The sequence below is a fragment of the Dromiciops gliroides genome, chromosome 5 (genome assembly GCF_019393635.1).
Source record: "Dromiciops gliroides isolate mDroGli1 chromosome 5, mDroGli1.pri, whole genome shotgun sequence".
Lineage (NCBI taxonomy): Eukaryota > Metazoa > Chordata > Mammalia > Microbiotheria > Microbiotheriidae > Dromiciops > Dromiciops gliroides.
Genome location: NC_057865.1, coordinates 37879591 through 37892406, shown reverse-complemented (window position 1 = coordinate 37892406; position 12816 = coordinate 37879591). Strand labels below are relative to the sequence as shown.

The window sequence follows — 12816 nt, the reverse complement described above, 5'->3', positions numbered from 1 at the left end:
AGGGCCGGTGCTCTATCCACTGTGCCACCTAGCTGCCCCTATTTGATTATATTTAATAACATTATCTTTCCCTAATTAATTCCCTATCTTATTCTCCATGGACGTTATTCTAAACCTTTTTCCTAATCAAGTTTCTGATAAACTATCTCCCCAAACCCCACTCACTTTCATTCAGGTGAGGACTTTTTGCCTCTTACTTTCCTGAAAAAAAAAACAAAAACAAAACTGAAGCTATTGGATGGAGAGTGACCTTTACTCTTCCTCTGGATCTCAAAATTTCTTGAAACCATCCTCCACTCTCTCTTCCTTTCCTCCCATCTCAGACACCTGAGTTCCCCTCTCCTTGCCAAGGCCAACTCTTCTACATCTCCCCCTGCAGACGCATCCTAAACCATTTCTTTTCCTCTCTCTCAAAGCCTTAACCATCTTTTAAAAAAACTTTCACCAGAAACTACCATCTTACAGCTCTCCTGCCTTCTCAGCCAAACTCCCTGGAACATTGGCAATATTCACCACCTTCACCTTTATTCCTCTCCCTCACTTGCTCTTCAATCTTTTACAATCTGGCCTTTAGTCAAATTGCTCTCTTCAAAAATACCAATAAAAAGCACCATCTTCATGAAGTCTTTCTGAAATCACCGTTAATGTTCTTCCTACTGAGCTGCCTTGTACTTAACTAATTTGTATTTATTAAATTTATATTTATGCTGTATAGAATTATCTGTGTACCTGTTATCTCCCCAATCAGAATGTAATCTCATTTGCAAGAGGGAATTATTTCATTTTTATACTTGTATCCCAGTATCCAGCATAGTAACCAGCACATAGTAGGCACTTAATAAATGTCCATAGAATGCCTGAAAGGAGAAAGAATACCAGGAAAAGAAAGAAGTAAACTCTGAATGGAAGAGGAAGCAAGTAAGGTTGTTTTAAGGTTATTTTTAAAAAATCTATTCTCATTCACCTTTCCCCTACACACAGTTTACTAACATTATGAGGAAGGAGGAATGAATAAAGTCATAAAATACCTTCAAGATCATTTAGTCTCACCTTTCATTTTATAGATGAGGACATTGAGCACTATGGATGTGAAGAGAGATGCTCAAGGTCACACACCCAGAGGTGCCAAAGAAATTGTGGAACCAGACTTTGGCTGAAGCCAAGGTGACAAAGTAGCAAGAAGCCAAAGAATGAGCTCATCTTCTTCCATCCCTTCCTCCTAAACAACCAACCAACCAACCCTATTCTAAAGAGATCTAGAAAATGCAACAGACCAAATCCTGATAGAGGAATCCAGAAAATGTCACAGTGAGTCCTTTGTCTAGCCTAAGTCAGCAGAAGGAAACAGAAGTACATGGATAATGGGGATAAAAGCTGTCCGGGAGTATGCCGCACATGGAATATTCCAATGCCCAGGGAGAGACTGTGCACTGAGACAAATTCCAGACCCATACCAGGGCATGTTCAGATTCATGACAGGACAATGTGAAGGGGTCAGGGACCAACTGGTAGCTTTGTTGCCCATTATCCAGTCTGGGTCATATATCCAGGGTAGATTGTTGTCCTGATGATCTTAAGAGAAGAACAGAAAGACAGAAGAAGAATATACTGGGGGAGAAGGAAAAAGAAGGTTAGGGAAACTTATCTTGCATAATCATGGTGTGTAAGAAAAAGTCTATACAAACACAGGGTGGAGGGGTGTGGAATGGCCGATACTTCTATCTCCTCTACACACGTGGGTTCAGAACTACATTTCACTAAACAGGGAAATAGGAGGGTAAAGAGAGGAGGAAGCAGCCTCAGACATTTGACACTAGCTGTGTGACCCTGGGCAAGTCACTTAACCCCAACTGCCTCACCAAAAAAAAAGAGAGAGAGAGAGAGAGAGAGAGAGAGAGAGAGAGAGAGAGAGAGAGAGAGAGAGAGGGGAGGGAGGAGAATTTGGAAGAAGGGCATATTAAGAGTTTAGCCCTAAAAAAAACAATCTCTAATTTAGCATGTATAAAAATATTTATAGCTTTTTTTGAAGTGGCAAAGAATGGGAATCTGAAGAGGTGCCCATAGAGTAAGGTATGGACAAACAGGTTATGGTATATAAGTGTGATGGAATACTATTGTGCTGTAAGAAATGCTAAAAAGACTGATTTCAAAGAAATCTGGGAAGACTTATAGGCTTATTTTCAGTGGAGGAGAAGAGGAGAGATTTTGGGGGCAGTATGAAAAGCTGAATTCTCTTTCTGGGATTCAGTCTGCTTATTTGTAAAATAAGGGGGAAACATCAATGCAGATCAGTAACTATTTTGTAACCTACAGGGAACTGCTTAGGTGAATGAGTGCTTTACTGAATTATTCAAGACTATACCACTTGTATGTGTCAGAGGTGGGTTGGTTTTGAACAGAGTGTATCCTGACTCTGAAACTGCCCTGCCATTCATTATACCATATGGTCTCTCACATTTATATGTCTTTGAATTCTCTCTCCAAGATACACACATAGGTGTGTTCTCGCTTGCTCTTGCTCTTTCTCCCCATCTCTCCTCCTCCCTTCCCCTCTCCCCTTCCCTTCTCTCTCCCTTTCCCTCTCCCTCCCCCTCCTCCCCTCCCCTTCCCTCCTCTCTCTCTCTTACCTAGCTAACTGTTACATTCAAAGGATTTAAACTGTGGATCACCACCTAAAGGGCAATGGAAACATGCATGGTATGCAGCAGATATGGGCATGCAGATAGAATGCATATACATGTCATATATATTATATTCATTGTGCATATGATATACATAGTCAAAGAACTGTGTTCTAAAAGAAGTATAAAAGAGACCACATTTGCAATTTAAGAGTTCAAGATGTAACTGGGTAGATGGTAAAGGCAATGCTCAGGAGTTTGAAGGGCAAAGCAGCAGGACAGAAAAGGGCCAAAGGTCCTCCAACTTATGGCAAGGATTGTAGTTGATGGCTCCCTGATCATCACAGGGGTCACGTCCATCCAGCAGCTAGGATCCTGAAGGGATCGCCTGTGACAACTGGTAAGAGATGACTGTGGTGGGACTGGGTGATGTCAGGCTGGAGCCATTGGGGGAAGTGGTCCTATGTTGATCTAGTTGGCTTGGATCAACTAGTACTTGTATTTGTATGAGTGTAAGCACAAACTCTATTCATTTTATTGCCATCATCTCTAAATAATTTTATATTACATGAAAAATTCATCTGGAAAATAAAGAATCAAGTAATTTAAGGAAACAGTACTTACAGCTAAGTGCAAAGGGCTTATTGGTGCTCTGTTATCTGAATCATTTAACATATCTGTACCCGAGGTTTCCATTAACTAAAGGAAAAAAAGGCACATTTAAAATGTGGAAAAATGTTGCTTAAAAAACACACATAGTCGCTATTCAATTTTTTAAAAGTTTCATACTAATTTTTATTTTTAAACTGAGTTTTTAAAATCCCTTATTAAAAGTGCCTGAAAATCCCCTATTTAAAATCCCCTATTTAAAGTGCCTGAAAAATTAAAGATTAAAACTAAAAAGTTTGTAGGACGAAGTGATATTTGAAGATATACCAAAGAAGAGTTGGAAGGAAGCTCATCAACTGTTGCCACTACTTTAGTTTCTCAAATAGTATATGACAGTATATATACTGTCATCTTCCCAGTTGGCTCTGATCATCACTTCTACATGTAACATGGTAAGTATGGGCCCACTTAAGGCCATTATTACTGAAAGACAATTTAAGCAGGATACGAAGATCAGAAGGAAAAAAACCCAACCATAGGAGATCCACTACTCTACCCCAGAATTTTAGGCAGAACCATATCTAAACTTACAAAATATTTCATGCAGTATTTTTAAAATGTATATACTTACAACATCTAAGGGAGTTTCACTGGCAATCTGAAATGAATTTCAAAAAGAAAGCACATATTTTATACAGTATCACTGCTATTTAACATTCAATATCAAATATTAAACACATTCTGTATTGCCAAGAGCTTTGTTATTACTTCATTACTTGTTCCCGAATCTATATATTTGGGTGCTCAATAATCTAAACATCGTACTGTCCTCGCCTTCCAAGAAAAGAAAAAGTTTTCCAAAAGTAGTAATAGCAATTTACACAGACAATTTTTGGGTGGGATGGGACCTGTCGTTTTATGTGTATTGGCAGCTCTTGTTGAGTTTCTCCTTTGACCAATGCAGGCTGGCCCTTCTGCCATGGAGGATACCTGGGTTTTTGTCTCTCCTCTGATGCATACTGCCTATGTGACCCTGGGCAATTTCATAGTTATAGAGTGGGTATGAAGTTTACAAAATAATCCTCCTTGCCTCTTTGTAGGGTAGATAATGTTATACTATGTCTGATACAGTATGAGATAAACACGAACTCTGTATTTGTCTAGACTTTTTAAGCAATGAGTACAGTATTTATAGTTTGGACCAAAGAATTTAATCAAAACATACTTAAATCTGAAACTTCTGTATCACCCCTAATGTATGCTCTAACTCTGTAAAATATGCAAGAAAATTCAACAGTAGGCCCTCTCATTCCCTCCTACCCTTTATTCCCTGTAATTTTTGTTTCTTGTTTCTGATTTGTTTTTTAAAATGTTTGAATAAGCTTTGGCCTGATGTGTCTGTTTCAGTATAAATACCCTTTAGCTTACTCCACATTTTGCTCCTGGTTCAGAGGATAATAGATTAAGAACTGGTAGGGTCTCCAGGGGCCAGTGAGGTTAAGAACCTTGTCCAGGGTCACATAATTAGTAAACGTCTGAGGTTGCATTAGAAATCAGGTCTTTCTGACTCCAAATTCAGTGCCCTATCAACTACATCACATAACCTGCTTTGGTTAAGGTGAATGACAAAATATATGAAATGAATGTTTCTTTTGCAGTGGTAAAGTCTCAGCTGAGTATTTCCCTCAATAAGAAGATGCTGCCTTCATGAATTCCCAGAAGTCTTGGGAAGATGTGGTAGGCATTTGGCTAAAGGAGAAGTTAGTAAGAAAGGAATAAGAAAGTAAGAATAAGGTAAGAATATAATCAGAGTTCTCATTTCTTAATTTCTCCTTCCGTCTATAAAGGGTTTTTTTTTTTTTGGGGGGGGGTGCGGGGACAGGGCAATGAGGGTTAAGTGACTTGCCCAGGGTCACACAGCTAGTAAGTATCAAGTGTCTGAGACTGGATTTGAACTCAGGTCATCCTGAATCCAGGGCCAGTGCTTGATCCACTGTGCCACCTAGCTAACCCCGCCTCTATAAAGTTAATACGGAATAAAAGAGCCAAACTTAATTAGGTCAAGTAGGACTTTAAGAAATATATAAATTTAGGAAATAGGAATTTTAAAGACTTAATTGTACTCTAGCTATCTACAGTTTCAGCTAATTCAACTGAACAAAACCTAGGGCCATTATTCAGGGTGCTGGGGACATAAAGATGAAAATGGCAGGGCCTATCATCTCACAGGATATGTCAAAGACACCAACTAGAAGGTGGTATCAGTCATCAAGCATTTATAACATGCTTAATGACTATGTGCTAGGCACTGTGCTAAGTGCCCTCAAAAAGCTTATATTCTAATAGGGAGGGGGCACGTTCACAAACAGCTGAATACATGATAAATGTAGAGTAGATGGAAGCTAACTGAGAGGGAAAAGCACTCACAATAGGGGAAACCAGGAATGGTCTTTTTGTAGGAGGTGGCATTTTAATTTAGAGATCTCACATACAAGAATGAGAAACCACTTTTAAATGGCTAGAAGCAGAGAAGCTTCAAGATGAGCTTTGAAGGGACAGATGAAGTAGCGGAAGGAGCTACAGACACAGGGGAGAGCATGTGCAAATAAATGTCATAGGCTGGTAAAGGCAATACCAGACCAGAGATCAGTAAGTAACTGAGTGTGGCCAAGATGGAGAATAAGTACATGAAGAGAAACAGAAGTTTTATTTTGTATCTCACAGTGAGGGTGAGTCCCTGAGGTTTTTGAGGAGAGAAGTGATGTAAACAGACTGGCACATTAGGAATATTAACAGCTACAGAAAGGATGGATAGGAGAGGTAGGTAAGGAGTCAATTATAACAATCGAGGTGACAAGTCAGAGCATGAACTAGAGCAGTAGCTATGTGAGTAGAGGTCAAGGTGGAATTGATAAAATTGTAGTTAACGACTAGATGTGAAAGAGTGAGAAAAAGGGAAGAACCTTGGTGACTAGAAAGACTGGTAATAACAAATAAGAGGTAAGGAAGTTAGGAGGAACAAGTTTTAGCAGGAAGATTAATCCAGATTAAGCTAGGTGTGACAGTGCAATATCCAGGTGGGGCTGTCCACTAAAGAAGTGAAAATGTGGGATCAGAGCTCAAGAGAAATCAGGGCTGGAATAAATTTGGTTGTCTTCTGCCAAGTGTTGAAACCATGAAAGTGGAAGAGACTACCAAGGAAAGAGCAAAGAGAAGACCAAAGACTGAGTCCTGGAAGGTGCCTATTTTGGAGGCAGACAAAGGAAAGGAGAACAGTAGTCAGAGAGAAGAGAGCCAAGGGAGGCTATGTAACAGAAGCTGATGGAAGAGAGAATCAGAAACAAAGGTCATCAACAGGGTCAGATACCGTAGAAAGAACCGGGAGGAACAAAGACCTGATAATTTAGCAATCATCAGGTCACTGGTGACCTGAAACTCAACAGTTTGGGGATAGTAAAAAGAACAGAAATTGGACTCCAAGGGATTGAGAGAATGGGTGACAAGTAAGGTCCTGGGTATAAAATTTTCTTTGAAACTGGTTAGTGAAGGGGGAAAAAACAGATCATGACATCTGACAGAAGATAGCAAGGTGCAGGAGAGCGTTCCTGAGACAAGGCCCAGCATCTCTGACATGACAAAGTGGAGTCCTTTTTTCTTCTCTACTCAGACAAGATCAATGGCGCTTGGAAGCACAGTAGATTGAGCATGGGCCTGGAGCCAGGAAGACCTGGAAATCCAGCCTCAGACATTTATTAGTTGTGTGACCAAGTGTGTGGCAAGTCACTTAAACCTGTTTACCTCAGCTTACTCATCTGTAAAATAGCACCTACTTACCAGGGTTGTAGTGAGGCTCAAAAGATTTAACTGTAAAGCATTTAGCACCACGTCTGGCACATAGTAAGCCCATACAAATGTTAGTTATTAGTCTGTTCTTCTACTTATTCAAATACAAAATCATATTATTCCCCATAAGAAAGTAGCATTCTTACCAGTTCAAGACATAGACGGTGACCATAAGCAGCAGAATAATGAACTGCATTGTATCCTTGCTTGTCACGGATTCCTGGATTTGCATCATTTCTCAGTAAGTATTCCAGGCACCTATGGAGTGACAATAAACTTCATAATCTTAACATCCTAGATTTTAACCAATAGTAAAAAAGAGAGTAATTCAAAAAATACATTTGTTTACATATAACGATTCTTACATAGAAAATAGCATCAGTAACATGGAAAATTCCAACTATTTCTATGTAACTATGACCTTATTTCTTTAGTATTCCAGTGGGCTCCTTTGCCCAGAGTCCAGAGTTCCATTGTTAGAGCAGCTCTCTTTCAGGGCTCCCCCTCCTCCCACTTCCATCCAACTCCTTGGAGAAGAGGACAAAGGAGGAAATCTTCTATGAGGGAAGGGAAAAAGCTCCTCTTGTGATGAGTCGATTTTGTTTCTGGTTTCCTGGAATGCCCCAGGTGAACGTTATTCCTAGTGAAAGCTCTAATAATACAGTATTTATCTCATCCACTTTCCCAAATTCGAGGAACAAACAAGATAAAATGGTCCATAGAATTACAAATCTGGAGCTGGAAAAGGGCCTCAGAAACCAGACAGTCCAACCCCCTTACTTTATAGACTCAGAAACTGGGGCCTAGGCCTACCCAAGTTTAAACAGTAAGCTTCAGCGACAAGTTCTGAATCTAGGTTTAAAGTCTCCTCTTTCCATGGGACCATGGAATGTTAATTGTGTTATTGTTACCTTTTCACTATTTCTCTTATAACCAAAAGGCCTACAAGGCATATTTAAAAATATATAAAAAAATACATTTTGAGGATTTCATGATTCCCAATTACTACTGTGAGATGACTAGAAACAATATTACTTGTTTAAAAACCAACCAAACAAAAACCCCACAAAAACCCTGAGTTTGAAGAGCACTTAGCAAAAGGTAAGGTATAAAGAGAAGCAGAGGAGTAATTGTGTAATGTGTACACTGGGATAGCAATCTTAGACATGACAGCTGCATTCATGGGAGCTGACATGGCCACCAAGAAATAGAACCCAACTCACTGAACATTTCTAACATATACTATGTGCTGGCAGCACTGTGCTTGCTCCTGGAACACAAAAGACAAAAATAGAAGCTATCTCTGTCCTCTAAGAGTTTCCATCACTTTATGCTGAAAAGCACACACAAAGGTAAATGCATACCAATTATACACAAAGTAAACAGAGTAATTTTAGTGTGTTAGTTTTTTTGGGGGGACTACAAACAACTGAGAGGATCATGAAAGGTCTGATTTTATTAAACACTGAACACAAAGTCCTCGGAGAATGTCTGGTTCAAGGGAGTTGAGAGGTCAATCAGAAATTAAGGCCACTGGAGGACTGTAGTTCCCCTCTCATTTCTAGCACTCCTAAGGCCTGGGGTGATTCTACTTAAGAGCTTTATAACAAATCCCATTATGACTTGTAAGGCTTACACATGGGTTTTCCCTCCCTAGTAAAGCCAATAATTTAACACACAATCATTCATTTGGAGAAGGCTTCACTGTCAAATGTACACCAATTTAAGGCTGCAATACATTACTAAAGAAAAACTACCATAAGAAATGTCTATCAGGGACATGAATGACTAGGAAAAAAGGTGGGCAAGATGGGGAGAAATAACTAAGACAGCCCATGTGCTCACTAAGTATCCAGACAATCTCAAGAGATCTAGAGGAAAGCTCCCCAGGATGGAATATAATTTAGATCATTAAGGAAATGTTTACATTGATGAGATCATAAATCAATGGAAGCAGTGTAAATGTGAAATCTCTGTCCAAAAACCAGAGGTGATACCACTAGAAGAACTGTACAATAACATTTTCACCATAAATGAAACAGGAGAACAACGTTCAATGCCACCTTACATTGGTACAGTGCTTTAACAAACATTGGATTTGACTTACAGGACACCCTATAAAGGAGGTAAGATAGGAATCTCCAATATATTTTTAAAGATTAAAAAGAAGGGGAAACTCATAGAAGTAAATCATACAGTTAAAAAATCTAAGATCTTGGACTAAAAGTTAAACATTCTGAGTTTTAGATCATTCTCTTTTCACTGTCAGCCAGTCAACAAATACTTATTTTAAACACTATGCACTATGTTCTGTGCTAAGTGCTGGGAATACAAATTAAGCTTCCTTTGAAACAGTAACAACAAGGGGAGGATGACTTAGTTAAGAAATGATGTGCTACTTTGATTAGGAAACTCTGAGGTACCACCTGACACCTATCAGATTGGCTAATATGACGAAAAAGGAAAATAATAAATGTTGGAGAAGCTGTGGGAAAATTGGAACACTAATACATTATTGGTGGAGCTGTGAACTGATCCAACCATTCTGGAGAGCAATTTGGAATTATGCCCAAAGGGCGATAAAGCTGCGCATACCCTTTGACCTACCAATACCACTATTGGGTCTTTTCCCCAAAGAGATCATAAAAAATGGAACAGGACCCACATGTACAAAAATATTTTAAGCTGCTCTTTTTGTAGTGGCAAGGAATTAGAAACTGAAGGGCTGCCCATCAATTGGGGAATGGCTGAACAAGTTGTGGTATATGAATATAATGGAATACTATTGTGCTGTAAAAAATGATGAGCAGGCTGATTTCAGAGAAACCTGGAAGGACTTGCATGAACTGTGTTGATCAACTGTGATAGACTTTTGTATTGCTGAGAAGAATCAAGTCTATCAATACAATGGTATAAGATAGTCCCAAAGGACTCATGATGGAAGTGGCTCTCCAAATCCAGAAAAAAAAGAACTGTGGAATATGGATGCAGATTGAACCATACTATTTTTTTTGTTTTTAGTGCTGTTGTTTTTCTTTTTCAAGGTTTTCCCTTTTTGCTCTGATTCTTCTCTTATAACATGACTAATGCAGAAATGTTTAATGTTATTGTACATATATAACCTATATCAGATTACTTGCTGTCTTGGGGAGGGGGAGGAGGGAGAAAAATTTGAAACTAGAAATCTTATAAAAACAAATGTTGAAATGTTGGAGAGGCTGTGGGAAAATTGGAACACTAATGCATTGTTGGTGGAGCTGTGAGCTGATCCAACCATTCTGGAGAGCAATTTGGAATTATGCCCAAAGGGCAATAAAGCTGTGCATACCCTTTGACCCAGCAATTCCACTTTTAGGTCTTTTTCCCAAAGAAATCATGGAAGGGGGAAAGGGACCCACATGTACAAAAATATTTATAGCTGCTCTTTACGTGGTAGCAAGGAATTGGAAGTTGAGGGGGTGCCCATCAATTGGGGAATGGCTGGACAAGTTGTGGTATATGAATACAATGGAATACTATTGTGCTGTAAGAAATGATGAGCAGGAGGAGTTCAGAGAAACCTGGAGGGTCTTATGTGAGCTGATGATGAGTGAGATGAGCAGAACCAGAAGAACATTGTACACAGTATCATCAACATTGAGTGTTGACCTACTGTGATGGACTATATTTCTTCTCACCAATGCAATGGTACAGAAGAGTTCCAGGGAACTCATGATAGAAGAGGATCTCCAAATCCAAGAAAAAAAAAAGAAAGAAAGAACTGTGGAGTATAGATGCAGAATGAACCATATTATTTCTTTTGTTTTGGGTGCTGTTGTTTTTTTTTTCTATTTTGAGGTTTTGCATCACTGCTCTGATTTTTTCTCTTGTAACAGGATTAATGCAGAAATAGGATTAATGTTATTATGTGTATATATATGTGTGTGTATATATCTATATCTATATGTATATGTATAGAGATATATAGATATAACCTATATCAGATTACCTGCTGTCTAGGGGAGGGGGGAGGGAGGGAGAAAAATCTGAAATTGTAAAGCTTGTATAAACAAAAGTTGAGAACTATCTTTACATGTAACGGAAAAAATAAAATACCTTATACATTAAAAAAAAAAAACCACCAAATGTTGAAAACTACCTCTACATGTAACTGGAAAGTAATAAAATACTTTTATCCTTAAAAAAAGAAATGATGTGCTAGCAAAAAAAAAAAACAACCCGGAAACAAAAAGGGTATCTATTAGTTGTAGAATGGCTTTTAAAAAATTTGACATATGAAATAATCAATAGGAAAATTGCCTTACAATGCTAAATCAAATGACATATAAGAAATTTAGGGAAATTTGGGAAGACTTGCACAAACTGATACAGGGTGGAGAAAAAAGAACCAGATTGTAATCTATACAAGCCACATAAAAACATTAAAAGGCACCTGAACTTAGGTTAAATATAATTATTCATCTTGGTCCAGAGGAAAAATGATGAAACATACTTTCCCTTGTCTCAATAGAGAGGTGAAGGATTGTGTTACTTTAAACACTGTCAGATCTGGTCAGTTTTATGTGATTTACTGATTTAAATAGTTGCAAGGGAAGGTTCTATGGTGATGGTAATACTGGGAAATAACTGTGGTAAAAAAAATACAATAATAAAATTTTTTAAAATTAAATTAAAAAATGATTTCATGTACAAATGAAACATTAATTGTTAAGTCATAGAATCCTAGAACCAGAACAAACCCTGGGGGATCATTGGGTCCAACTCCTTCTTAATCAGTGACTGATTAAAAAAAAAATCTTATATATGAATATTGTCACAAAAAATTTTTTTTGACAGGTTACCTAATTATTCTAATGATGTTTCATTTTTCAAAATACTTTTGGAATTTCTCTACTGGAATCACTTTTAGAGGCCATAGCACATTATTTTTATTTGAAATGATGGCCACATTTCCTCCTTTGAGAGGATATTTGATTTTGGAAAACAGCTAAAGTACAACTCAGAAATCATAAGAACGAATAAGATGGATGACTGAAATAATACTGCTGGGGAGTGAAAGGAGAAGTAGGTATGACTATAAAGTAATGACCTACAATGTCATTTTCTTGCATGCCTTTCCAATTGGCTTGGAAAAGGAATTTCAAGAAGAGGAATACTGATATTTCGGGCAGTAGAATCATCAAAACAATCCTCTGATCAGCCAAGTTCTGGCACGTTTAAGCACCTTACTGTTCTTTTCCAAGGCACGCCATTGGTTAGCCTTTATTTCTCAAAGGCTCAGGGAGTGAAGTTGTGAGGTTTGGAAGGTCTCACCATGAAAGTTTTCAGTACAAAGTGAGAGACTGTAACCTGAGGTCTTAACTGCAAATAGGGTAATCAAATGCTTAGTTGGCTACCAAGCAGTTGATTTTTTTTAACATGGTAACTTGAAATACCATTTAGTAAGAAGGGAAGGGATAACAGTATATTAAAAGAATACTCATACTGATGAAATCACAGGTCTTTTAAAATACTGAAGAAATAATTTTACATAAAGAACAAGATCATCCTAAAAGGAGTAACATTACTTCAGGGTAATGACTCAGTGCTCCATTAAGTGCTGAAATGGAAAGTTATTTTTGGAAAATAAACACTGATGTGAAGAGGAACTTTTTAAAGTAGCAGAAAGTGTTCCAGTGAAAATGCTTCATATACAGTGACTTCTTTTTAAGTATACAATGTGTATAAAATAGTTTCAATGATT

General features: G+C 38.1%; 1 protein-coding gene across 3 annotated transcripts in view; it reads right to left on the bottom strand.

The window, feature by feature from the left end:
- The window catches only part of ANKRD28 (ankyrin repeat domain 28), a 183243-nt gene that overhangs the window by 20986 nt on the left and 149441 nt on the right, over positions 1 to 12816 (bottom strand). For all 3 annotated transcript variants that reach the window (XM_043965044.1, XM_043965045.1, XM_043965043.1), the window contains exons 15-17: positions 7220 to 7331; positions 3862 to 3888; positions 3246 to 3320 (exon numbers count right to left, since the gene is read on the bottom strand). In XM_043965044.1, coding sequence (XP_043820979.1) covers positions 3246 to 3320; positions 3862 to 3888; positions 7220 to 7331 — 214 coding nt within the window. The remainder of the gene's footprint in view (positions 1 to 3245; positions 3321 to 3861; positions 3889 to 7219; positions 7332 to 12816) is intronic.